General features: G+C 47.9%; 1 protein-coding gene across 1 annotated transcript in view; it reads left to right on the top strand.

The window, feature by feature from the left end:
• The window catches only part of ATP1A1 (ATPase Na+/K+ transporting subunit alpha 1), a 30,538-nt gene extending 12,385 nt beyond the window's left edge, over positions 1–18,153 (top strand). The window contains exons 3-23 of the mRNA XM_081893882.1: positions 2,793–2,852; positions 4,308–4,511; positions 5,126–5,239; positions 5,373–5,507; positions 5,626–5,743; positions 7,235–7,503; positions 8,594–8,792; positions 9,355–9,464; positions 10,519–10,653; positions 11,389–11,581; positions 11,956–12,131; positions 12,424–12,560; positions 13,116–13,266; positions 13,428–13,596; positions 13,995–14,149; positions 14,788–14,911; positions 15,998–16,143; positions 16,260–16,390; positions 17,060–17,161; positions 17,385–17,476; positions 17,856–18,153. Coding sequence (XP_081750008.1) covers positions 2,793–2,852; positions 4,308–4,511; positions 5,126–5,239; positions 5,373–5,507; positions 5,626–5,743; positions 7,235–7,503; positions 8,594–8,792; positions 9,355–9,464; positions 10,519–10,653; positions 11,389–11,581; positions 11,956–12,131; positions 12,424–12,560; positions 13,116–13,266; positions 13,428–13,596; positions 13,995–14,149; positions 14,788–14,911; positions 15,998–16,143; positions 16,260–16,390; positions 17,060–17,161; positions 17,385–17,476; positions 17,856–17,884 — 2,949 coding nt within the window. The 3' untranslated portion in view covers positions 17,885–18,153. The remainder of the gene's footprint in view (positions 1–2,792; positions 2,853–4,307; positions 4,512–5,125; positions 5,240–5,372; positions 5,508–5,625; positions 5,744–7,234; positions 7,504–8,593; positions 8,793–9,354; positions 9,465–10,518; positions 10,654–11,388; positions 11,582–11,955; positions 12,132–12,423; positions 12,561–13,115; positions 13,267–13,427; positions 13,597–13,994; positions 14,150–14,787; positions 14,912–15,997; positions 16,144–16,259; positions 16,391–17,059; positions 17,162–17,384; positions 17,477–17,855) is intronic.
• Positions 18,154–25,948: the final 7,795 nt, after the last annotated feature.

Below are 25,948 nucleotides of genomic sequence, written 5' to 3'. Positions count from 1 at the left end.
GGCTAGCTACAATATTTTGGGGGGAACAAATTTGTATCAAAAGTAGCATGAGGCGCAGTGTTTTGCCTACTTGCTGTGGTGCCATAACCTTCTATAAGTTGTCCTCTTGCCTAAAATTTCAGCCTCTCATTCCCCTGACAGTTGCTCTGTTCTTCCCACAACTCTCTTTTTTTAAAAAAAATAAAATCTGGTAGTTGTGCTGGCATCGAAATACAGTTTCTCTCTCTCTCTTGTATATTGTAAATTATAATATATATTTTAATATACGCAAGTGGCGCTGTGGTCTAAACCACTGAGCCTCTTGGGCTTGCTGATCAAAAGGTCAGCAGTTCGAATCCCTGTGACGGGGTGAGCTCCCATTGCCCTGTCCCTGCTCCTGCCAACCTAGCAGTTCGAAAGCACACCAGTGCAAGTAGATAAATAGGTGCCACTGCAGCTGGAAGGTAAAGGGCATTTCCGTGTGCTCTGGTTTCTGTCACAGTGTCCTGTTGCGCCAGAACCGGTTTAGTCGTCCTGGCCGCATGACCCGGAAAGCTGTCTGCGGACAAACGCTGGCTCCCTCATCCTGAAAGCGAGATGAGCGCCACAACCCCATAGTCACCTTTGACTGGACTTTTACAGGGGGCTTTTACCTTTTTTTTACCTTTTGAAATATAAATATTTCACTCTGGCCTCGGGGTAGCTGCCTCCCTAGAATAACATCATGGCAAGGAAAATTTGGCAATTGGCATTTGGGGCTTTAGGGCTGCAGAGCGAAAGAGAAAGCACTTTGACCCCATACACCAGCCAGGGTACTGAGGGTTGGGGTGTGTGTGTCGGTGTGAGAGAGAGAGAGAAGTGAGTTTGGGGTTCTCTGTATCACAGCATGTTGCCTTTGAGAATCATTTGACTGAAACAAACAAATGCAGTAAGTTTTATGGTGAATTTACTTATTTGAGATATTTCTGTATTGCCGTTCACTAAAATTAGTCCCAGTATGGTGTAAACAATTAATATCCAAACAGTAAAAACACATAATTAAGCAACTGGTGAATAAAACGAAAGCTGTCAGGAAAATGGAACCATCTGCATTTTTTCTTTTTTAAGGTTTGCAAAAATAAGGAGTTTTCTCCAGGCCTCTGGGGTGGGGCGGGAATACTAAACGAGTGGATACTAAACGAGTCACCCTAGAGAGGGCATTCCATAAACTGGGTGCCACAAGTGGAAAGGTACTTGATTGTCACATACTTCAAGTCTCAGCTGACAATCTAACAGAGCAGGTGGGGTGGTATAGGAGAAAGTCTTCCTTTACATTCCTTGGTCCCATAGAGAAAGAACAGGGTTAGATTCCCGTCTTTCTCCCCACAAAGATCTTGTTAGGAGAACCAGAGAAGTTTCTGTGCCATAACCAAGTCTGGAGCCAGACTGAAATGAGGTTCAGTAATGAGTTGCCCAAGAGACCCCATCTTTGGTACATCTGTTCAAGCACTGAGCCCCAAAAGAGGCTATTAGTGACTGGACAACAGTTACCATATTCGTCCGAGGCCTGAGGAGGTTTTAAGGAGATGTGTTGCTGCTGCTGCTGCCGCCTCCTTAAGGGCTGCTGGGGCTGCTCCCTTTTTCATGTAGACATTAATTACCTCCTGGATCCAGAGTCAGTCCTCTTCTCCTAGGTTTAGTCCGCCCTAGACAAGGGCTGAGTACACAAGCAGTAAGCCTGATTCCTCCCAAGTAATTTATCCTTAAGCTACAGCAGTTGAAACAGATCCCCACCCCCAAATTAGAAACAATGCTTTAATGACATCCCCAGATGGCTCTTAGAAAGTAGGACTTGAGATCTGATCAATAGGAGTGATTTTATCTTTGAAATGTCTGGCAAAGTCGTCGCAGCAGGCCTCCCAAGGGCTCTTGGATTGCTCCCCGTGGGCCTGAGCTGGAGAAAGCAAAGCTACTCAGAAAAGCTTTGTTGGACAGCTTTCTGAAGATTCAGCGGTGGTGAAGCATTGCTGTTTTGTCACCTTCATCGCCACAGATTGGGTCCCTCATTGTGTTTGATTGTCTTCTCCTCTAGCCTTTCACTCTAGAAGCGTTTTGGAAAACCAGGATGTTGCATAGCTGGATTCTCAAGTGGATACAAGTTCTTGGGAGTATATCTCATCTGAACTCAGAGGGACTTGCCTCTAAGTAACCGTACATGGTTTCAGCCTGTAAAACACATTGGTTGTTAACAAAGGCGTTTTAAATAGCTGTCTTTTTAAATAACAAGCTAAGCTAACCTAAAAGGGGCTGTTTCTTGTTCTGTCCTTCTAAAGCAGTGTTTCCCACCCTTGGGTCCCCAGTTGTTGTTGGACTACAACTCCCATCATGCCTACCTAGTAGGACCAGTGGGCAGGGATGATGGGAGTTGTAGTCCAACAACGGATGGGGTCTCAAGTTTGAGAAACACTGTTCTGATTTTTAAAAACCTGCTGTTTTCATTAGGATCCCCACCAAAGAGAGAGAGAAATATCTAGTCATATCTAGTATTATTATTTTGCTTCTCAGTTTAGACTAGCAGTTTGGAAGCTACAGCCCACCATGACCTCCCTGCCTTCCTCTCCCGTTTTTTCAGTTTGGAATGTCTGCTTCTACTCTTTAGCAAAGGCTTAACACATATAAACCCCAATTAATATGAAACCAAGCTAGAAGCAGTCGTCACCATTTTGGGGGTAATGTGTTTGGCATAAGTTAATTGCATTGCATAGAATTTCTGAATTTCTTGGGTGAAATAAAATCACCACCTATGCCTTGCTAATCTTTACTTTGCTTTGCAGGATGATCACAAACTCAGCCTGGATGAACTTCATCGGAAATATGGTACAGACCTCAGCCGGGTAAGGTGGCCAACGATGGAGTGCTCTCCCCCCAACCCCCCAATTCTGGTTTGCAATAACCTTCTAAAGAGCCCTCCTGGTGAAAAAGAAATTTCTTCATGCTTAATGTTTTAGCCACAATTTGAACGCACCTAGTCTTTCCACGCTGGATTGTCCCACTCAAAAGTTGTTACCTCCCCATTTCCTGAATGGTTTCTCAGATTTAGCAGTTGTTTGCCTCACTCCCATTTACATTCTGCTATAATTTTTTTTTTTAAGAGCCATGGGATTTTTCGAACGATGCTGGAAAATTGTGCTGGGGCTGTTTCATGCTTGGAAGAGATAGAATAATGCAAGCTTGATTAAAGGGCCGTGGTCTTTAATCTCTTTAATTTCACTTTTAAAAAAGCCACCTGCAATTAAACGGGGCTCATCCTCTCATTTTTAAAAAGTTACCATATTTTTCTGTGTATAAGATGCCCCCATGTATAAGACTCCAAATTAAGAAAACACCTCTCAGCACTACCTGTGTATAAGACAAGCCCCAATTTTAAACTTTTTTTGTGTGTGTAAAAAACCTAGTCTTATACACGGGAAAAATACGCTATTAGTGTTGGAATGTATCCGGCTATGTTATACCGGTGGCGACCATTTCACGCAGGGGTTGCTTTCCTGGCCCCCAAGCACAGCGCACAGAGGCGGAGCATGTAGACGTGTGCCCCATCTTGTTACACCCCCCATTCCACCTTCTTCCTGGTCCAAAAGAACCCACTCATCAGCAATAACGCATCAGTTGGACATGCCAAAAATGGTTGCCACCTGTACTTGTAGTAGGCCATTGAAATCAATGAACCAGTTAGTCATGACTGATTTTAGTCCATTGATAGCAGTGAGTCTGCTCTTGAGTATGATGTAGCTGGATACAACCCTTCCAGGATCAGTAATTATTAAAAAAACTGCTGGTGACTGGCGCCATCTTGGCAATGGCATTCCCCTTTCACTCTCACAAGAATGTCTGTTTTAAGATGGCACCTGCATATACCAGGGTTGCCAGCGCTGCCTTCCAATAGTTGTGTTGTCACCAGCCCCAGACAGCCTGGCTAATGGTCTGGGATGTTGGAAGCCATAGGACTTTTGCTGGTCCGTGTTAGCTGCTCACGAAAATAGACACAAACCATTTAAAGGCAAGCTATGCTCTGCCTCCTTCAGGTGTTTAGTCCTTTGCAAATTTAGGAAGTGTTAATTGATTAGATGACAGCTCTACTTGGAAGTCTCTCAAAGTGGAGCAAATCCATCTCTAACAAGGGAACGAGCTAGCGAGCTTTTTAGGAAAGGCCAGCAAGAGAGAGATCGCCTAATGGCGGAGGCGGCGATTGCATTTCAGAAGCCATCAGTAGTTGGAATGGAAAGCCTGCTTTGATGTTCCTCAGGGGAGATGCTGTAATGTGTCTCTTCTTCCACCACCTCTGTGTTCAGGGTCTGACTCCTGCACGGGCCCAAGAGATCCTGGCTCGCGATGGCCCCAACTCGCTCACTCCGCCTCCCACCACCCCAGAATGGGTTAAATTCTGTCGGCAGCTATTTGGGGGCTTCTCGCTTCTGCTGTGGATTGGAGCTATTCTTTGTTTTCTGGCATATGGTATTCAAGCAGCGACAGAGGAGGAACCAAATAATGACAATGTGAGTTAATAAATGTGGGGGGGGGGAGAGAATGAGTCTGAATTGGGGAGGCTTCACTATGGCATTAAGCTGCATGGCAGGTTTGACTTGAATCTAAACCCAATTCAGACATAACTGGAAGTATTGAATCCCATCATGGGAATGAGCTTGTAGTAAGCTTTTAAATTCTTGGTTTGTGTTCATTAGCATGTTTCCCCATTATGTCTGATCCAATATCTGCCTTTCATAGTTCCATTCTTTTCTAACAATGTTGTTTCTAATGCCTTAACTGGTGTTACGGCCTACTTTATTTCAAACACTTCTGCTAAAGTGATCTACCAGTGGCAGTCTGCATCATGTTGCTGGTCTTTTTTCCCCCTGTGATCTGGAAAATGCTTTGTTCTTCCTCTTGTTTTTCCTTTTCCCCTTTTGTTTATTCCTCCACCACCACCTTATTATCCGGGTTATGGGACAGGGTGAGACATACTGCTGACAAAGTGACTGACTTGCCCCCCATGCTGAATACAACTAATGTTATGACCCCAGGCCCACTGTTTGGGAATTGAAGGATTTGTCACTCAAAAGAAACACGGGTTCTCGCTTAAAACTAATGCAGTGTGTGCATCTCTTTGCAGTTGTACCTTGGGGTTGTTCTTTCTGCTGTCGTCATCATAACTGGCTGCTTCTCTTACTACCAAGAAGCCAAGAGTTCAAAGATCATGGAGTCCTTCAAAAACATGGTGCCTCAGGTACGTAAGCGCTGCTTGTTGTTGTTGTTGTTGATACATCTGTCTCGAGACACGGGTAAGCGAAGGGGCTGATTCAGCGTATGGGTGGTGGCAGGTGTAAAGTTGAAAGTTGTGTTGTTTCTTCTTCTTGCAGCAAGCTCTAGTGATCCGGAATGGGGAGAAGATGAGCATCAACGCTGAAGGAGTGGTTGTTGGCGACCTGGTGGAGGTGAAGGGAGGGGACAGAGTCCCAGCTGATCTGAGGATTATTTCAGCTCATGGTTGTAAGGTGTGTATGAGCATGCAGTGAGGCTTAAGGGACCGAGGTGCAGCCTGCAGAGTAACCAGGCCTGCCACAAGGGTGCAATTTCTCGTGCACTTTCTCAACAACATGCTTCCTCGCACAGGTGGACAACTCATCCCTCACGGGTGAATCGGAGCCCCAGACCAGGTCTCCAGACTTCACAAATGAGAATCCACTGGAGACTAGAAATATCGCTTTCTTCTCTACCAACTGCGTTGAAGGTAACACCCACTTTGGAATTTATGATCAAATGAACCAGCAGAGCATTGGAAGTGTGAGGAGTTCTAGAAGTGACGGGTACTTCAGAACAAGGGAAGCTCTTGATTAGCTGCCTTTTCTGTTGGCCCATGATGCTGATAGATGATAATTTGTGCGGCCAAAAACCTCAACACATTTGCTTGCGTTTGTGTTCTCTCAGAACAGTGATCACTTTCAGACAAAGGGAAGCCCAACTCCATCCATATCTTAGCCAGAATCGGAGAATGTTCACATTTCTGCCCAAGCTGCCCCCAATATGTTCGTAGCCACATTTGTTTTGTCATCCGCTTGTCAAGAAGGTGCAGCATCTTGCCCTTTGGGGAGTAGGGGGTAGGCGAAGGTGACATGGGTGAGTGTTTGGAGGCGGTTGGAAGATGGATGGCGGCTAACAGAATGAGGTTGAATCCTGTCAAGACAGAAGTACTGTTTTTGGGGGACAGGAGGTGGGCAGGTGTGAAGGATTCCCTGGTCCTGAATGGGGTAACTGTGCCCCTGAAGGACCAGATGCGCAGCCTGGGAGTCATTCTGGACTCACAGCTGTCCATGGAGGTGCAGGTCAACTCTGTGTCCAGGGCGGCTGTTGATCAGCTCCATCTGGTATGCAGGCTGAGACCCTACCTGCCTGCAGACTGTCTGCAGCGTGGTGCATGCTCTAGTTACCTCCCACTTGGACTACTTTAATGCACTCTATGTGGGACTACCTTTGAATATGACTCAGAAACTACAGCTAATCCAGAATGCAGCAGCTAGATGGGGACTGAGAGTGGCTGCCAAGACCACATAACACACGTCCTGAAAGACCTACATTGGCTCCCAGGACGTTTCCGAGCACAATTCAAAGTGTTGGTGCTGACCTCTAAAGCCCTAAATGTCCTTGGCCCAGTATACCTGAAGGAGCGTCTCCACCCCCATCATTCAGCCCGGATGCTGAGGTCCAGCTCCGAGGGCCTTCTAGCGCTTCCCTCACTGCAAGAAGTGAGGTTACAAGGAACCAGGCAGAGGGCCTTCTCGGTAGTGGCACCAACCCTGCGAAAAGCCCTCCCATCAGATGTCAAGGAAATAAACAACTATCTGACTTAACGTCTGATGTTTTATGATAGTTTATGTGCTGTAAGCTGCCCAGAGTAGCTGGGGAAACCCAGCCAGATGAGCAGGGTAATAATAATAAATTATTTTTTTTAATTGTGGGTAGTAGCTGCCAGCTGCTTTATGAAGCTGTGCGCAGTGAAGCTTCTCATACAGCGACTTTTCTAAGAAAGTTTACTTGGTAAAGTTCCTCTTGTGAAACCCCGTATGCCACCATTCATGATGAGAGTGGGAGTATCTAGTTTGCTTACATCAAACTTACAATGCCACCTTAACATGCAGAACTGCCTTTACACAGAGTGAGCAAATACATGTTGTTTTTCCCACGCCCGCAGACTTGGCTGCTAAAACTTTGCACTGTTTTCCAGGCACGGCCCGTGGTGTCGTCATCAACACTGGCGATCGGACGGTCATGGGCCGCATTGCTTCGTTGGCTTCCGGACTGGAAGGGGGGCAGACGCCCATTTCTATTGAGATTGAGCACTTCATCCACATCATCACTGGCGTGGCCGTCTTCCTTGGCGTGTCCTTCTTCATCCTCTCCCTGATCCTTGAGTACACTTGGCTGGAGGCGGTTATCTTTCTCATTGGCATCATCGTGGCCAACGTCCCCGAGGGGCTGCTCGCTACTGTCACAGTAAGTGCTGATATCTGTATGATGCCCAGCTCTGCCTCTCTTTCAAATCAGAACCAGTGAAGGCAGTGAAGGTCCTGTGTGAGTGCCTGGAGGCAGTTGGAGGATGGATGGCGGCTAACAGATTGAGGTTGAATTCTGTCAAGACAGAAGTACTGTTTTTGGAGGACAGGGGGCGGGCAGGTGTGGAGGACTCCCTGGTCCTGAATGGGGTAACTGTGCCCCTGAAGGACCAGGTGCACAGCCTGGGAGTCATTCTAGACTCACAGCTGTCCATGGAGGCACAGGTTAATTCTGTGTCCAGAATGGGTGTCAACCAGCTCCATCTGGTACGCAGGCTGAGACCCTATCTGCCCGCAGAATGTCTCGCCAGAGTAGTGCGTGCTCTAGTTATCTCTCGCTTGGACTACTGCAATGCAATCTACGTGGGGCTACCTTTGAAGGTGACCCGGAAACTGCAATTAATCCAGAATGCAGCAGCTAGACTGGTGACTGGGAGCGGCCGCCAAGACCACATAACACCGGTCTTGAAAGACCTACACTGGCTCCCAGGACATTTCCGAGCACAATTCAAAGTGCTGGTGTTGACCTTTAAAGCCCTAAACGGCCTTGGCCCAGTATACCTGAAGGAGCATCTCCACCTCCATCATTCTGGCAGGACGCTGAGGTCCAGCTCCGAGGGCCTTCTGGCGGTTCCCTCACTGCAAGAAGTGAAATTACAAGGAACCAGGCAGAGGGCCTTCTCGGTGGTGGCGCCCTCCCTGTGGAACGTCCTCCCATCAGATGTCTAGGAAATAAACAACTACCAGACTTTCAGAAGACATCTGAAGGCAGCCCTCTTTAGGGAAGCTTTTAATGTTTAATAAATTATTGTATTTTAATATTCTGTTGGAAGCCACCCAGAGTGGTTGGAGAAACCCAGCCGGATGGGCAGGGTATAAATTATTATTATTATTATTATTATTATTATTATTATTATTATTATTTATTAGTGGGAACTGCTGCAGAGATGGGCGGCCACATGCCTTCCAGAGCCAATTTGCCCCTCTTCCTTGGCAGTTGAATGCAAGCCTTTCTCTTTGTCATTCTCCAGGTTTGTCTGACATTAACTGCCAAGCGCATGGCCCGCAAGAATTGTCTGGTGAAGAACCTGGAAGCTGTGGAAACTCTGGGCTCCACCTCGACCATCTGCTCTGACAAAACTGGCACCTTGACTCAGAACCGCATGACAGTTGCTCACATGTGGTTTGATAACCAAATCCATGAGGCCGACACCACAGAAAACCAAAGTGGTAAGCTGGCTGCTCTCTCCATCAAATAAATAAGCTCTGTGGTACGGCTGCCTCTTGCTGGTAGTCAAAACACGTAAATCAGCATGCCCCCCCCCCCAAAGTGTTAATAAGGCTCTACAACAGAAGCTCTTACCATTGCATGAAATCGTTTCTGTGTTCCCAGTGTAGCCAAAGAGAAACACATTCAAAGCCTGACTGATGGAGCATTCATGGCTGTGTAATCACAAGAAAGCTGCATTCTAGATGAATTTACTGTTTTTAGAAAGCCCATGCTGCCTTTGAAAAAATTAATAAAAACCAGCTGTTATTCAGCACACTATATAATATACCCAGAAGTCCTGAGGTTCGTGCTTCAGTTAGTGGCATCTCCCAGGCTGGGCCTAAGCTGCCACTTTAGTACTGTACGGACTGTCCATAATTGCCAGCATGTGCAGGAGATTTGCGCAGTTGTTGTATGCACGAAGTCATACTTGGTGACAAATGGGGCTGGGGGTTAATGGGACAAAGCCAATCAATCTGGTTTTGTGTCTGACAACATCCCTGCTGCTTCCCACCTCCACAGGTGCCTCTTTTGACAAGACGTCTCCCACCTGGACGGCTTTATCCAAGGTGGCTGGACTCTGCAACCGGGCTGTGTTTCAGGCTGGCCAGGAAAACGTTCCCATTCTGAAGGTGAGTTCATCCCCCGGCTTAACCACAGGGGCTGCTCACTGCTTCCGCTTGACCCTCCGTGCAAAAGCATCACGAAAGAGGATGCAGTCTGGGGGGAAACAGGCTTCTGCCAGCAGCAGAGGCAGCTCTGCAGCACCTCCAGGGCCAGAATGGCAACCTTTCTTTATTCTCAAGTTCTCAGTGGACATTTCTGTGGATTCTTCTGTGGCCCAGAACCACTGGATTGCTGTAAGGAAAAGAAAGTAAACAGAAGGAAGGCTATGCTAACTTAGGAATAGAAAAAGCGTAATAGTGCAGAAGTGTGATTTAAATAATCCTGTACAATCTGTGCTTGCCATACTGATCAGTCTGGGAGACGTCTGACAACATCCTCTCCTTTTTTTTTCTTTTGCAATTCTGGGCAAGCAGCAAGGCCAGGAAATTATCATCATCATCATCATCATCATCATCATTATCAAGCTGCTGGTCTGTGTTAACCTTGCTTATGCAGGCCTGGTTTTAGGCATAGGTCAGGGGCCAAACTTGGCCCTCCAGCTGTTTTGGGACTACAACTCCCATCATCCCTAACTAACAGGAGCAGTGGTCAGGGATGATGGGAATCGTAGTCCCAAAACAGCTGGAGAGCCAAGTTTGGCCATTGCTGGATAGGTGTTCTTTTTACCAGCAGAGCAAATTTAACTTATTTCTGAGTATCTCCAGTTTATTTCCCTGACGGGCAGCAGCTGTGCTCAATATCTTCTGTTGTGTCATCATTTCAGAAGTAGGCTTGTATCTCAGTGGTGTAGCCTGTGCTTTGCATACTCCCAAATTCAGTCCCCAGCAGCGTCTCCTGATGGGCTCCGGAAAGTATTCTGTCTGACTTGTCAACGCTCCTCACTTTCCATGTAGATAATACTGAACCAGATGGACCAAAGTGCTGACTGTGTGTAAAGCAGCTTCCTCCTTTTTGGCCCCTGGGTTACCTTAAAGAATGGGGAAATCGGAAAGGAGGGAGGTTCATCTTCAAGGGCTGCTTCATCATCTACTCACTGTGAACCTCTGTCTTGTTTCTCAGAGGTCTGTGGCAGGGGATGCCTCTGAATCTGCGCTGCTCAAATGCATTGAACTGTGCTGTGGGTCAGTCAAGGAGCTGCGAGAGAAAAACCCCAAGGTGGTGGAGATACCGTTCAACTCGACCAACAAATACCAGGTAAGAACGGGGAATTCACAAAACGCCCACCACATTTCACGTAAACTGTGGCTGTTATATCAAATGTAGCAACTTTTCACTTTGGCCTAATGTCACGAACTGGCCAGATGCAGAGGAGTGGGGGGCGGGAGGCAGCAGCTGGGGGACCCCCAGGGGAAGAAGGCGTCTCTGCCCCAGGGTATTGGTGGAGGCATGAGGAGTGCTCAGAGGAGAAGACTGGGAAGGAGGTGTTGGAAGGTGAAGAGGCAACAGAGTGTAGTGAGCAGGAAGAGGCAGAGAGCAGCCCAGAATCGGAGGCAGAGGACCGGGGCCAAGAGGGAGAGATGAGGCAGGCTGAAAAAGCCAGGGGGCTCCCCCTCCTGCTGTGTCCAACTCCCCACCTCCCTGGTCTCCCAGAACCCACAGAGGTATGAAGAGCGCAGAGCGGAGGCAGACAAGGCATCAGTCTCAGATTGCTTGGGAAGAATGTGGGGGGATGTTTTGTTTCTTTGAATGAAGAGTTAACTTCACGCATACCTTGTGAGTTACTGCTCCCGACACCTGCCCAGGCAGCTAGGTTGGTTCTGTATTTAACTCCGGTGCAGTTTCGTTCCATGCCAGTCAGGTTGCGGCTTTGTCTGAAAGAGCTTTGTAGATGTTTGAGGCTGTGTAGATCTTTGTAGTGCATTCCGAAACACCCTCATAGATGAAACGCTACCCTCAAAATCCATTTTCTAACGCTGTTCAAAATTGCAGCTGTCGATCCACAACAATGCAAACACATCAGAATCGCGGTACCTGCTTGTGATGAAAGGAGCCCCAGAGCGAATCCTGGACCGTTGCAGCACCATCCTGATCCACGGGAAAGAGCAGCCCTTGGATGAAGAAGCTAAAGAAGCGTTTCAGAATGCCTACCTTGAGTTAGGAGGCCTGGGGGAGAGAGTGCTAGGTAAGGTGTTCTGTGGACTCTTTTCCAGGTCTGTCTTAGAATAATGTACTTGCTTTAGTACAGCCAAGAAATCACTCTTGAAACAGAGCAATGCAGGCTGGGCTCTGTAGCTTCGTATAGATTATAACGTGAAACGTTGCTCAGGTTTTGTTTGTTGTAAGCTTTCAATGCTTGCTGCAGCCTCACATAGAAGGAGAGAATCCAGTTCTCTCTGAATAATACTTTCCACTGGCTTCCCCCAGAGCCCAAACGCCGGATTCCACAAGGGTTTCTCAAATGGTGTTGGGCATTTTAGCAATCAACATAGCCATGCTCTGCACCTGCTCCCCTCATAAGAGAGCATGTGAAATCATTTCAATTGGATTTGTCTGCAGGCTTTTGCCACCTGGCTCTTCCCGATGAGCAGTTCCCAGAGGGCTTCCAGTTCGACACGGATGAAGTCAACTTCCCGGTAGAGAATCTCTGCTTTGTGGGGTTGATTTCTATGATTGACCCTCCTCGCGCTGCTGTGCCTGATGCCGTGGGCAAATGCAGAAGTGCTGGAATAAAGGTAAGCCACTTCTCCCCATCACTCTAAAATAGTAAATCCACAACACCCAAGAACACAGAAAAGGGGCTTGATTTGTGTGCCGAGGAAGGTTCAGTCCAGGGAAAGCTGTCAGCTTCTTTTCCATCTCAAAAGCAAGTGTGAAAACATGGTTGCTGGTGGTGGTCCTACCTCTTGAATAAACTGCTGCAACACTCGCCTCTCTCCTCAGGGACAGTGGCATTTTGAAGGGATGGGTTTCCTCCATCTCGTTTCTAGCTGCCACAGACTGATATTGCCCTGTTTTGCCTTCCAGGTCATTATGGTGACGGGCGACCATCCAATCACAGCTAAAGCCATTGCCAAGGGTGTTGGCATAATCTCTGAGGGCAACGAGACTGTGGAAGACATTGCTCTTCGCCTCAACATCCCAGTCAGCCAGGTCAACCCCAGGTACTGCGAAGCCGTCTGGCTGGAAAGGGACCGTAGAGCTTGTCTCGGGGGGCGGGGGGGAGTCCTGCCAGTCGCCTTGTAAATTCCAGAATTTGAACAGCAAGTATCTGTGCTAAGAGATATGGGAAGAAAACTGGTAAACAGCATGTTGGGTAAGCTGTGTTGCTGCTTCATCTCTCAATTGAGCTGACTTCATCTTTTTATTTTAAATAAAATTATATACACACACACACCACTCAGCTACAATCATCTTGCAAGTGGTGTGTAAGAAATACAATACAGAAAACATAAAATTCAGTGAAAATTGTAAAATCAGGCTTGTTCAGGCAGGCATAGACAAGGGATTGGGCAGTCCCTGAGGTGTAAGGCGCCATGTAGATTTATACTAGAATATTGTATTTTGCCACTTTGGTCTTCCAAGTGGACTCTCCACTAAAACCATGAACATGATCAGCAGCCCAATCTGGCTGAAAGCGGGGCCACAATGGAGGGGGAAGGAGCAGGGTTTGGTGTAACATTTAGGAGTTCTCAAAACTGTCTTCTTTTAAATCCCAGAGACGCCAAAGCCTGTGTCATTCATGGCTCCGATTTGAAGGACATGACCAGTGAGCAGCTGGATGATATCCTGAGACACCACACAGAAATCGTCTTTGCCAGAACTTCTCCTCAACAGAAGCTGATCATTGTGGAAGGCTGCCAGCGCCAGGTAAGCCGAGGGGACCCTCATTGAAGCTGATGGTGCTAAACTGGGGTCGGGGGGTGAAGCCTGTTGGGGGGAGAAAAGGGGCTATTCCAGCTTAATCTAAGGTGTGTGCAGTTTGGCTCTGGGAACTGAAGGTCCTTTTCCTTCCCCTCTTCTCCTTCCAGGGTGCCATTGTAGCTGTCACAGGAGATGGTGTAAATGACTCCCCTGCTTTGAAGAAGGCAGACATTGGCGTTGCTATGGGTATCGCCGGGTCTGATGTCTCCAAACAGGCAGCTGACATGATTCTGCTGGATGACAACTTTGCCTCCATTGTTACTGGGGTCGAGGAAGGTGAGTTCCTCATCCCTGTGGGTGGTTTGGTGTTCTGAGTGCAAGAAGCAGAACACTTCCCTTTCCTTCCTCCCATCTCATGTCAAATTCCAGGTCTCCAAGAACTTTCAGTACCTGGGGCTCCGTGTGTGTGTGTGTGTGTGTGTGTGTGTGTGTGTGTGTGTGTACATGTGCTGAAAGCTTCCTTGGACTTGAATGCTGGCCAGCAAAGTGGAACTAGTTCCTGCTCCTCAGCACTAGATTATTTTTTGCTTTCAGTTAAGTTTAGTCTGCTGAGGTGATTTTTTCCCTATCTACACCAGTGTGAAATGAAACCTGCTGTCTGTGTGGCTTGTGTGGACGTTAGTCCTGGGTACCTTGTGAAGACGCTCCTTTTCTTCCCCTTTCCTTTGTCTCAGGCCGCCTGATTTTTGATAACCTGAAGAAGTCAATTGCCTACACCTTGACCAGTAACATCCCTGAAATCACGCCTTTCCTCATCTTCATCATTGCAAACATTCCCCTGCCTCTGGGTACAGTCACCATCCTGTGCATTGACTTGGGGACTGATATGGTTAGTAAGTCATCTTTTTATTTATTTCTGCCATAGATAAGGTTTTGGTTCTGACCTGTAAAGCCCTAAACAACTTGAAGAAGCCAAGTTACTTGAAGGCGCATACTCCTCCCTCTTGCTCTAGTCGATCATTGCAATCAACTAACCACAGAACTGTAGAGTTGGAAGGGACCATGGCAATCATCTAGTCCAGCCCTCTGCAATGCAGGAATTGTTTTCACCCAACGTGGGATTCGAATCCATGACCCTGACATTAACAGCCTCATCCCCTGCCTGTCCCAGATGAGGCTGTCTTAGTGCTGCAGCCTGTGGAGATCTGGTTATCAGTGCAGAGCAGGGGATTGAGTCCAATGTGGATGTTGCATTTCTAAAATGTCTTGTTCGCTGCCTTGAGACTGACTTGGTGTAGTTGATTATTTGTTAAAACTTTGGTAGCACTTTTGCACCCAGTAGCCTACATCCTTCCTGAGGCGTTTGTTCATATTGCAGAGGTCTTCTAAAATGCTTGCTTAGGAAGACTGATTTCCCCCCTCTCCCCAAACCCCTTGTGTTTTTATCATTATTTTGGCATGGGCAAGACAGATTCATGCAGGAAATGACACTTGTGAAGTTATATCTCAGACTCTCTCCCTCCAAAGGTTCCTGCCATCTCTCTGGCCTATGAGCAGGCAGAAAGCGACATCATGAAGAGGCAGCCCAGAAACCCCAAGACAGACAAACTGGTGAATGAAAGGTTGATCAGCATGGCTTACGGTCAGATCGGTAAGGAAGCAGTTGGCTGGCGCAGAGCTGGACTGACTGCAGCTTGCATACGGTGGAATTTGGCCCTTCCGTATTGTTGGAAGTTGTTTGAGGGGGCCATACAGTTGAGGCGCATGAAATCTTCCTACATGGGGGAGAAGTGTGAGCTCCAACTTTTGGCACAGTACAATGGAGGGCTTGGGGTGTGGACCTGCAGCTGAACCTTTCCCCTGTGCCATTTCTGGCAGTGTGTGGACAATCGCTGTATTCTGAGCAAGGGAGGAAAGGGGGCAGAGGAGGGCATAGTCAAGACTGGAAAGAGGTTGTTTCAGTGGGGAGGGACCCTCACACACGACCTGCTACTGGGAGGTGGCTGCTTTGTGTAATCTTACTTTAGCCAATTAGGAGCTTAAAATATACAGTCCTACCTTGGTTGTTGAAGAGAATCCATTCTGGAAGCCTGTTCGACTCCCAAAAACATTCAACGACCAAGGTGCTGCTTCCGATTGGTTGCAGGAGCTTCCTGCACACAGTTGGAAGCAGATGTTCAGCTTCCAAAGAATGTTTGCAAACCGGAACACACACACACACACCCGGGTTTGCAGCATTTGAGAGCCAAAGCATTCGACTCCCAAGGCGTTCGGCTTCCGAGGTATGACTGTATAATGTGGGAGGAGGGAGGGCGGAATCACATAGAGCTTCAAACTTCCTGGTAGTCTTAACGTACACAGTTCAGAAGTGTTATTTAGAAGCGGCTGGCTCCTCTACAGCTGGTCCTCAAGTGCAGAGGATGACGAAAGCAGGCATGGCCAGAAATTTAGAAGGTGTGCATTCTTGTGCTGCAGACCTGGTGGGGCACAGCGAAGTCTCAGTTGAGAATGGGGATCGCTGATGTGCCCTTCGTGTGCTCTGCCTCCAGTGAGATCATCAGAACAGTAGCTCAGTGCAAAGGCAACTGGAGCTTGTGTAGCACAGGCTTCACCCTCTTACCTTGAAGACTGGCTGAAAGGAGGCCTCTGCACCTGTGTCCCAGGTGTTTCTCAATTCAAAGCGTTGTTTTCTAGCCGTTGCCCATGGTGAACGGATTCCCCTTCTTCCCTTGCATAGGAATGATCCAGGCCTTGGGAGGCTTCTTCACCTACTTCGTGATCCTTGCAGAGAACGGCTTCTTGCCGTCCACCTTGCTGGGGATTAGAGTGTCGTGGGACGATCGGTGGATCAATGATGTGGAGGATAGTTACGGACAGCAGTGGGTGAGTTTTCAGAGTTTAAGAGGACTGTTAAAGAGTTACGTTAGCTGCATTATGGATGGCCACAAGTAGGAAGGACGAAGTTTGAAAACAGTCTCTCTTCTGCTTTAATCCCTCAGACTTACGAGCAAAGAAAAATTGTGGAGTTCACTTGCCACACAGCTTTCTTCGTCAGCATCGTGGTGGTGCAGTGGGCAGACTTGGTTATCTGCAAGACCAGAAGGAATTCTGTTTTCCAGCAAGGAATGAAGTGAGTCGTGGGTTGCCAACAACCCCCCCCCCCCTTTCTCAGCGGCTAGTTTTTGTGTGTTGGCTTTTGAGCCTTTTGGGAAAGTCAAAAGTAGATTGAAATTAAAATGGGAATCGGTCTGTGCTGCCGTTGCTGAACGCAGTGTGTGCCAGATTTCATGTGAAATGGAAACCAGGTTGCCAAACAGAGCCAGTGTTGTAGTGGTTGGTGTGTTGGTCTAGGACCTGAGAGAGCAGGGTTCAAATCCCTATGCAGCCATATCTCCCTGGGGGAGACTGGGTCAGGGTCACTGACTTTCAGCCTTATCAGGTAGTACCCCTGGTTCTGCCCTTCTCTTTTTTCCAATCACATCAAACTCCGCAGGGTAGGCTTACCTTAGAGCAGTCTTTCCCAAACCTGGATCTCCAGCTGGTTTGGGACTACAACTCCCATCATCCCTAGCTATCAGGACCAGTGGTGAGGGATGATGGGAATTGTAGTCCAAAAGAAAAAAAAGCTGGCGACCCAAGTTTGGGAAACACTGCCTTAGAGGAAAGGGTGAAAAAAGTAAGGGTAAAGTGTAAATATAAAAACTTGAGCCCTGTAGGGTGTGCTCATTTCCACTCATAAACCAGGGTTGTGAAGAAAGGTTACCTCTTCGAGGGCTAACTTTCCTTAAAACTTCCACAGGAACAAGATCTTGATATTTGGTCTCTTTGAAGAAACTGCCCTGGCAGCTTTCCTCTCTTACTGCCCCGGAATGGATGTTGCTTTGAGGATGTATCCTCTCAAGTGAGTAGTAAATCAGCTGCCTGAAGCCGATCATTATCTCAGCTTTCCCCCTGTTGCTGTGGTGGGTCTTGCTGTAATTTCTACCACTCTTAATTCCTTGACTGAGTCATTTTTGTTTTCAAAGACCTGGGATTATCCTAAATTCTATGTTAGCACTTGTTTTTGAAGACTTCATCTAAACCTCATACAAGTATGTATTAAAACTGGAATCCTTATCTTGCAGACCAACATGGTGGTTCTGTGCCTTCCCCTACTCTCTCCTCATCTTCGTGTATGATGAAGTGAGAAAACTCATCATCAGGCGCAGCCCTGGAGGTGAGAGTCTGATGTCTGGCAACGTTATTCTTGCGGGGTGTGCATGCAGTGCGTGGTGGTGGTCTGGCAGCGGGAGGGGGCTGTTACATGAGGCATTGGCCAGTAAGCAGTACAGTCCATGCATGGATGTTGCAAGCATTTTTACAATTTTGGAGGGTGGATTAAATGTGGACTCCGCTGCCCAGATGGAGAACAAGCCCTCAAGGTGATGTTCTGGGGCTTGGATTGTAGGCATAATAGTTCACAACTATTAACATCGGTCAGATGCATTAGATAGAAGAATAGGTTAACTTTTGGCATCTGATGTTGGGACTTGCAGCAAACTTGAGAAAGAAGAAACTCTGCTTGATGTGGATCTTTCCCCCTTCTTTCTCTGTAGGCTGGGTGGAAAAGGAAACCTACTACTAGAATACTACTGGCCAGATTTGGTTGCACTCTGACACTTCTCCGCTGTGTGAGCTTCTGGAATGCAGGAAGATGGACCCCTTGCAGGGGTGGAAGCGATGGGCCGAGGGCTGGAAGAAGCATGGAATGGGGGGGGGGAGGGGAGTACCCACCAGAGTCCAGGGGTGAGAGTGGAAGGCGGGAGTAGTTTTTAAATGTGCCTTTTTGTTTTTGTAAGAAACAATGAGATTTTATATCTGGACTTTTACAAATAAAGATGGATCATAAGAGGACGTTTGTGTCTTTGCTCCTGGTAATTTTGCACATGTGTAAAACGGGTGCTGCGGCAGCCAGCATGGGACACATTCGTTAAGAAGCCGAGGCTTCGGGCAAAACCACCGAAAGGGGTGGCCCAAAACTCTGACACACGTTGCCTGTTTTGGTGTCGTCATCTGCACAACAGTATACGTGCGTTTTGGAAACAAGTGATCCTGACCATATTCACTCAAACCTCGGTTGTTGAACGTAATCCGTTCCAGAAGCCCATTTGGCTTCCAAAATGTTTGACAGCCGAGGCGCTGGCTTTCAAGTGGTTGCAGAAGCTTCCTGCACACAAGCAGAAGCCGTGTCGGACGTTCAGCTTCCGAAAAAGGTTCAAAATCCGGAACATTGACTTCTGAGTTTTCAGCGTTTGGGAGCCAAAACATTCCAAAACGGAGGCGAGGTTTGACACTAATCAAATTCATGCCTGTCCCCTGTTTTGCCTTTCTTTTTGCCTGGAGGTGTTCCTTGAGCTGCCGCCGCCCTGTTCTCTTGAAAATCCTGGTGAGGTTGGCTCTCCTGCCTTCCGTGTCCCCTTTTCCTCATTGAGGGGGCACATCGAAATGAGCCAGGAGAAAAAGCAGGGATTGGGAAGAATGTAGACGGATGGGAAGAGTGCAGATTGGCCCACGCACATGAGATTTCCCTTACTCACATGCTCAGATAGGGATCAGTGACTTCCTCCTGTTAGATGCCAAGGATACACTTGCAAATGCCAAACTTGGGTTCTGGTTTGGAATGAAATCAGGGCGCCCAAAAAAATAAGACAGTGGTTCCTGCACAGCTGGGAAACTGGGCAGAAGTAGATTAGTTTGTAAAATTAAAGCAGAAAAGAATACTCCCAAATCGCCCACCAGATCTGTGAGTTCACAGGACATTGAGAAGGGGAAAATAGAGTTGTGTTGTAATTCCCAGTTGATTAATTGGGGGGAGGGGTTGGTGTGGTAGAGAGAAGGATGAGTGCCACGAGGTTGCACTGCATGGAGGATTCAGAAGGAGAAAGGGGAAACTTCCCTCTGCTCACTTGTCCCCTTCCTCCTCCACTGTAGAGCGTTCAGAGGTTTTGTTTCCATGTATGGCATGGGTAGGCAATCTCTCTTCATCCTGAGAACCGCAATGCACACTGATGGTGAGAGGGCCAGAGCCAAGAGAAGCAGGCGGCAAATTGGGTTTGACTTTCCGCTTTTTACAGCAGGCTGCATTCCGCCTGGGCAAACTTCCAGAGATTCCTCCACCCCCTCTATCCTTATCTCCCCATTGTGCATCCTGGCAAGGGAGAGGTATTATCGCAGCACTTGAAGAGGCCACAGCCTGGCTAGAGTACAAAGGTCCCCCCAGCCTGAGATTTCCATCCCAGCTGTGTTTGGGGGGGCAGGTACGTGGCGCTCACAAGGAAGAGTCTCCCATGCTGCTACATGGCTCTTGTTGCAGAGCCTTGAACAGGAGGTCCTGAACCGTGTGTTCATCAAAACATTCAGTCATACCTTGGAAGTCAAGCAGAATCCGTTATGGAAGTCCATTCGACTTCCAAAACGTTCAGAAACCAAAGCGTGGCTTCTGATTGGCTGCAGGAAGCTCCTGCGGCCAATTGGAAGCTCCATTGGATGTTTGGCTTCCAAAAATAGTTCGCAAACTGGAACTGTCACTTCTGGGTTTGCAGCGTTCGGGAACCAAAACGTTTGAGAACTAAGCTGTTCAAAAACCAAGGTACATTTTTAATTGATTTTCAAGTATAACAAAACCAAGAAAGCAACAATAACAATATTTCTAACCCACTCCTCTCCCCAAAGTACGGAGACAGGGAAAAACCAATACATTGGAATTGAGACTTTGAAAGCAAGGCCATGCAAGGAGAATAGAGCAAAGAAAAGAGTTGTTCCTCAGGGTCCCGCGAGAAGCCGGTGGATGGAAGAGGTGTGCAGTAGAGGCATATTCAGTAAAACTGGACCAGGCAGTAGAAGGTTTCATGGAATAGTAGAACTGGAAGGGACCTTGAGGGTCATCTAGTCCAGTCCCCTGTAGTGCAGGAATATTCAGCTGTTCGATATGGGGATCGAACCTGCAACCTTGGCGTTACAAGCACCACACACTAACCAGATGAGCTTTCCTATTTCTCGTTCAGTCTTCTTACTGCTCAAGATGGTTCGTATCAGCAAGAGTTCCTCCAACTTTAGAATGCAACACATCACAGCCAGGCACAGAACAGCAGGTGGGAAAAGTGTGTAGGGTTTGTGTGGTTTTGTCCCCAAGAACAGCCTTTCATCTGCCCCTGGGGAAAAGGGGGAGGCAATGCCAGGACCCTTGACACTCAGAAGGTCGGCGGTTCGAATCCCGGCGACGGGGTGAGCTCCCATTGCTTAGTCCCAGCTCCTGCCCACCTAGCAGTTTGAAAGCACGTCAAAGTGCAAGTAGATAAGTAGGTACCGCTCTGGCGGGAAGGTAAATGGCATTTCCGTGCACTGCTCTGATTTGCCAGAAGCGGCTTAGTCATGCTGGCCACATGAACAGGAAGTTGTCTGCAGACAAATGCCAACTCCCTCGGCCTGAAAGTGAGATGAGCGCCGCAACCCCAGAGTCATCTGCAACTGGACCCTAACGGTCAGGGGTACCTTTACCTTTACCTTTAATGCCAGGACCAGCCCAAGACATTCTGGCACATGAGGCAGATTGCAAAATGGCCCCAGCCAGAGAAGGGAGGGGAGAGTGGAGACCTCCATTGGGAACAAGCAGGAATGGGGGGAATCGAATCATCTTTACCTGATGGCTCAAGTGGGAATCAAAGGTGGTTGTGGGCGGGGTGGGGAACAGCCCTGCTCTGAACCCCATCAGGTGGGGGCAGAGCTCAGGAGACCCCAGAGGGCAGCCCCCGCCATTTCATCCCTAGAGATGGGAGGCGACTAGCGGTGCCTTCTGTTTGCCAAGAGGCCGCTGCAGAGGTGGCATGGAGCAGAAGATCTGGCCTCAGGTATGCCGCAGCAGCTCTTGCCTCCACAGCAACAGCCTCTTGGAGGGCGGAACTGCTGCCCCTGCTGATCCTGCGCCTGAGGCAGTTGCCTCACCTCGCCTCATGGGTGGGCCGGCCCTGGTAGCGAAGGTAGCAACACGCTGCTGTCTCTCACCCTTACTAGCTCGTCAGCAGGAGGTGGGCTTCTCCACTCTACATCACACCGCTTTCCGTGTCTCGGCGCACCTTGGGCCCCTTGACAGGTGACAGCTGCTCTAGGTGAATTCTTCCTACACAGACCTCCTTTGCGGTAGGGAGGGGTGAGCTCAGGCAGGCCCTGCTATTAGCAAAGCGCTATCTAATTCAAGGTTAAGTGCAAACAAACCCTCCTGTCCTTTTGGACTTTATAGTTGCCCGCTTACAGTAGGCCGATCTCCCCCCCCCCGCCCCCCTTCTTGGAATCTGACCCCTTCTGTTGCATCCATTAGCTATCTTGAATTACTAAGCAATTTAGGGCTGGATTTCCAAAGCTGCCTTGAGTTCTCTTCCAACTTCCTTTTGCAGATTTAAAAAAGGTTATGTTTTATGCCTGTTTTTATATGAAATCGTGCTTTTAAAATTGTTTATTGCCTTGAATAGCATGAGTCAGAAACCTCTAAATAAATAGTGAGGTGTGCTTTTTCTTTTTCTTTTGCAAGCACCAATACCTTTCAATAGCTGTATTTGCTTGCTAACTGGTTAGAGAGTTATGACTGATTGGGAGGGGGGGAGTGGTGTGGGCATCATTTTGCCTCCATGTGTATGGCATTTACATACATATAGCATCTACAGATCTATGGGAGAAGCTGTAACTTAGAAGAAACCTAGGGATGACTGTCAAAACAAATTTTTCAAATAGCATTCCCAATATCTCCCCAAAAGGCTATAAGTTAAGATGTGGGGAAAAGTGAGGAAAAGCTCAAAGGAATCACAGAATCACGAGAAGACACTTTCTGTACACAGTGGTACCTCTGTTCTCAAACGAAATCCATTCTGGAAGCCTGTTTGGCTTCCGAAACTTTCGAAAACCGAGGCATGGCTTCCCATTGGTTGCAAGAGCTGCTTGCACCCAGTAGAAGCTGCGTTGCACATTGGGGTTCCGAAAAACACTTGAAAACAGAAGCATTTACTTCGGGGTCTTTGGCCTTTGAGAACTGAAACGTACGACAACGGAGGTGTTCCGGAACCGAGGTTCCACTGTATCTTCACTGGGAATCGGCCCACGCATCTCTGAGACCCAGAGCATTTTGGACTCCTTCCGTCTTTTTGCCTGGTGCTGAGCCTTGAATAATTGCAGAGCAGGAAGCCAAGGCCAGCTGATCTCTGCTGGGTCAGACTCTTGCCCACAAGCTCATAGGCAGCTCTTTGTTCCTGCTAGGTGGACAAAGGCCTCTGTTCTTTCCCTTACCTCCGTCAAGCTGTTCACTGACATGCCGCAAGAGCACATTTTAGAAGAATAAATCAATTATGGATCAGATGACTTGGCCTCCTGCTCCGCGCCACCTCCTTCCTGCGTAAAGCACGCTCTCCCCCGCCCAACCCGGCTTGGCCCTGGCTGTGCACTGAGCTGGCAAGTAACAGATACCGGGACTGACCTCCTCAGAGGAAGACAAAGCCCAGGCCTATCTGGGCTTGTTATCATCCAGCAGGCTGCTGCCGCCTGCGCACAGCTGCAACCGGAGGCAGGTGACAAGCGCGGAGCTGATACCAGATTCAAGGTATCACGGTACCTTCCAGGGGATCGTGTGCCGAACTCCGAGCGCATGAAATGTGAATCCGAGCAAAGGAAACTCTGCTTAACTTCAGTATTGAGTTTCTTCCCAATCTCGGCAGACAAAGAGGGAACCGAGGGCACACTGTCAGGGCAGTCCAGGTCTCGTTGCTTTATATAAGGCGGCTGCAGGCTGACATTAATGTGGAGCTATCCCTGAGTCCTAGTGATTTCTCCTCAGCACCAGCGCGAGATTTCAGGTTTGCTCGCACCGTAGATTCATATGAACACATTATGAGACCCACAGTTTTATTTTCCCTTCCTAAGAGGGAATTCAACTTCTACCGTAGCTGCTCACAGGATCGGGATCAATCACTATGGCCCCAAGGCCTCATTCCTGGTCACTCACTGCCAGTTCAGACTCCCAGTAGAGTATAGGTAGGGTTGCCATATTCCCCAAAGTGAAAATCAGGACAAAGTTGTTGAGCTAATGTTTTTTGGGAACATCTCCACCCCACAAAAAAACCTGTTTTTGGACCAGACCCTGGTATAGGTGAAATTAAGATTATATATATATTGGTTGTTGAAAGGCTTGGTGCTTTAAAGATTTGGCTTCTGAACAAATCGGCTCCCAGATGCCACAAACCCTGAAGTAAGTGTTCCGATTTGCAAATGTTTTTTGGAAGCCGAAAGTCCAACACAGCCAATTGGAACCTGTGCTTTGGTTTTCGAACGGTTCTGGGAGTCAAACGGACTCCCAGAACGGATTAAATTCGAGAACCAAGGTACCACTGTGTGTGTGTGTCCTGATGCGCATGACTTGACACTTGTTTACGCTGAATTGCATTCATTCATTCATTCCTTATATGTTTACAGAGGTGCATCTATACCGCTAAATCGCAAAACATCGAAGTGATTTACAACATTGAATAAATGAAACCATACAAAGAGAGCATAAAAAATAAAAACAATTTAAAAACAAGCATCACTAAACCACTGTGGGAGATATGCTCTTAATTCCCTGCACAGGCCTGGTAGAATCAAAAAGTTTTCAGCAGGCCCTTAAAAGTTAGTGCAGAAGGCGCTAAGTCTGGACCTCTGTTAGCAGAGTATTTCACAGGAATGGGTTGATGACACTAAAGCCGAATTTCCCAAACTTGGGTCTCCTGTTTTTGGACTACAATTCCCATCATCCCTGACCACTGGTCCTGCTAGCTAGGGGTGATGGGAGTTGTAGTCCGAAAACAGCTGGCGACACAAGTTTGGGAAACGCTGCATTAAAGGCTCAGTTTCTCTCTTTTACAGAAGACGGTGAGGGTCCTCAAACTAGGGGGCTTTAAAAGAGCATCAGAAAACTTCATGGAGGAAAGGGCTCTTGATGTCTCTCAGCCGTGCTGGCTCTGCTTTGCCTTCCCGGTCACAGGCAGTGATGCTTCTGAACACCCGTTGCTGGAAATCCCAAGAGGGGAGGATGCTCTTCTGCTCTGATCTTGCTTCTGGGATTCCCACAGACATCTGGCTGGCTGCTGTGAAAGCAGGATGCTGGATTAGACAGCCATTGACCTGAGCCAGCAGGCACTTCTTAGGTAATAATAATAATAATAATAATAATATATTTATACCCCGCCCATTGGGCTGGGCTTCCCCAGCCATTCTGGGCGGCTTCCAACAAAATATTAAAATACAATAACCTATTAAACATTAAAAGCTTCCCTAAACAAGGCTGCCTTCAGATGCCTTCTAAAAGTAAGATAGTTGTTTATTTCCTTGATATCTGACAGGAGGGTGTTCCACAGGGCAGGTGCCACTACCGAGAAGGCCCTCTGCCTGGTTCCCTGTAACCTCACTTCTGGCAGGGAGGGAACCGCCAGAAGGCCCTCAGCGCTGGACCTCAGTGTCTGGGCAGAATGATGGGGGTGGAGAGGCTCCTTCAGGTATACTGGACCAAGGTCATTTAGGGCTTTAAAGGTCGGCACCAACACTTGGAATTGGTTCTGATGTGATGATGCCTCTTGCTTAACTGAATGGAAGATGGGGCGGGGTGTGGGGAGGTGCAGACTCCTCTGACTTTTGCATGCCGAGAATGTAGCCAACTGTACAAAGATATCTTGCTCCCTCCCTCCATCGGTATGACCCCCCTGTAAGATTTCCCATGAAGGAATGTGGTCTCTGGAAAAAAATGTTCCTCACCGTGGTCTAATCACTTACAACATAATTCAAGTGAGCAGATAATTATAAACTCAATCCCAGGATCCTGTCCTTAATTGACTTTAGAAGTGTATTTCTAATCCTTCTGAAATCAGTGGTGGAGATCTCACTGAATTCAGTAGGCTCATGATCCCCACCCCAGCAAAAAGGGCTTCCCAAAGCCCGGACACTGAGGTCCAGTGCCAAGGGCCTTCTGACGGTTCCCTCGATGCGAGAAACGAGGTTACAGGGAACCAGGCAGAGGGCCTTCTCGGTGGTGGCACCTGCCCTGTGGAACGCCCTCCTACCAGATGTCAAAGAGAAAAATATCTACCAAACTTTTAGAAGACATCTAAAGGCAGCCCTGTTTAGGGAGGCTTTTAAGGTTTAATACGTTACTGTGTTTTAGTTTTTGCTGGAAGCCGCCCAGAGTGGCTGGGGAAACCCAGCCAGATGGAGGGGGGGTTATAAATAATAAATTATTATTATTATTATTATTCCTGAACACCATAGATGACATGTGCAGATCTTCTCCAGACTGTCCTCTTCTCCTTGCTTCCTTGCAAGGCAGACACTTCTCAACCTGCTGGGCAGAGAAAGTCCCCATATCCAAGCGGAGATGAGAAGGAAGGGGAGGTGGTAGTACAAGTTAGCCTTGGAAAGCCAAAGGCTTCCTCATAAACATTCAGTAATATGCCTGTTGATAAGTGAATTGCTCTCTACCCAGAATCACACCCCCTTGGTTTCCCCAGTCGCTTGCTCTTTATGAGAGTCTAATCTGGTTACTCAGTCAGGCAGAAGGAGTGGCAAAAGTACAAAGAGTCCCAGAGCAAAGAAATGCTGAGCAGAGATGGAAAAAAGGAAGGTTCTCACGTCCTCCTGGACA

Source organism: Podarcis melisellensis (assembly GCF_964234715.1).
Source record: "Podarcis melisellensis genome assembly, chromosome: 17".
Lineage (NCBI taxonomy): Eukaryota > Metazoa > Chordata > Lepidosauria > Squamata > Lacertidae > Podarcis > Podarcis melisellensis.
Note: the sequence above shows the minus strand (reverse complement) of the source record. Positions and strands in the feature narration are given on the sequence as shown.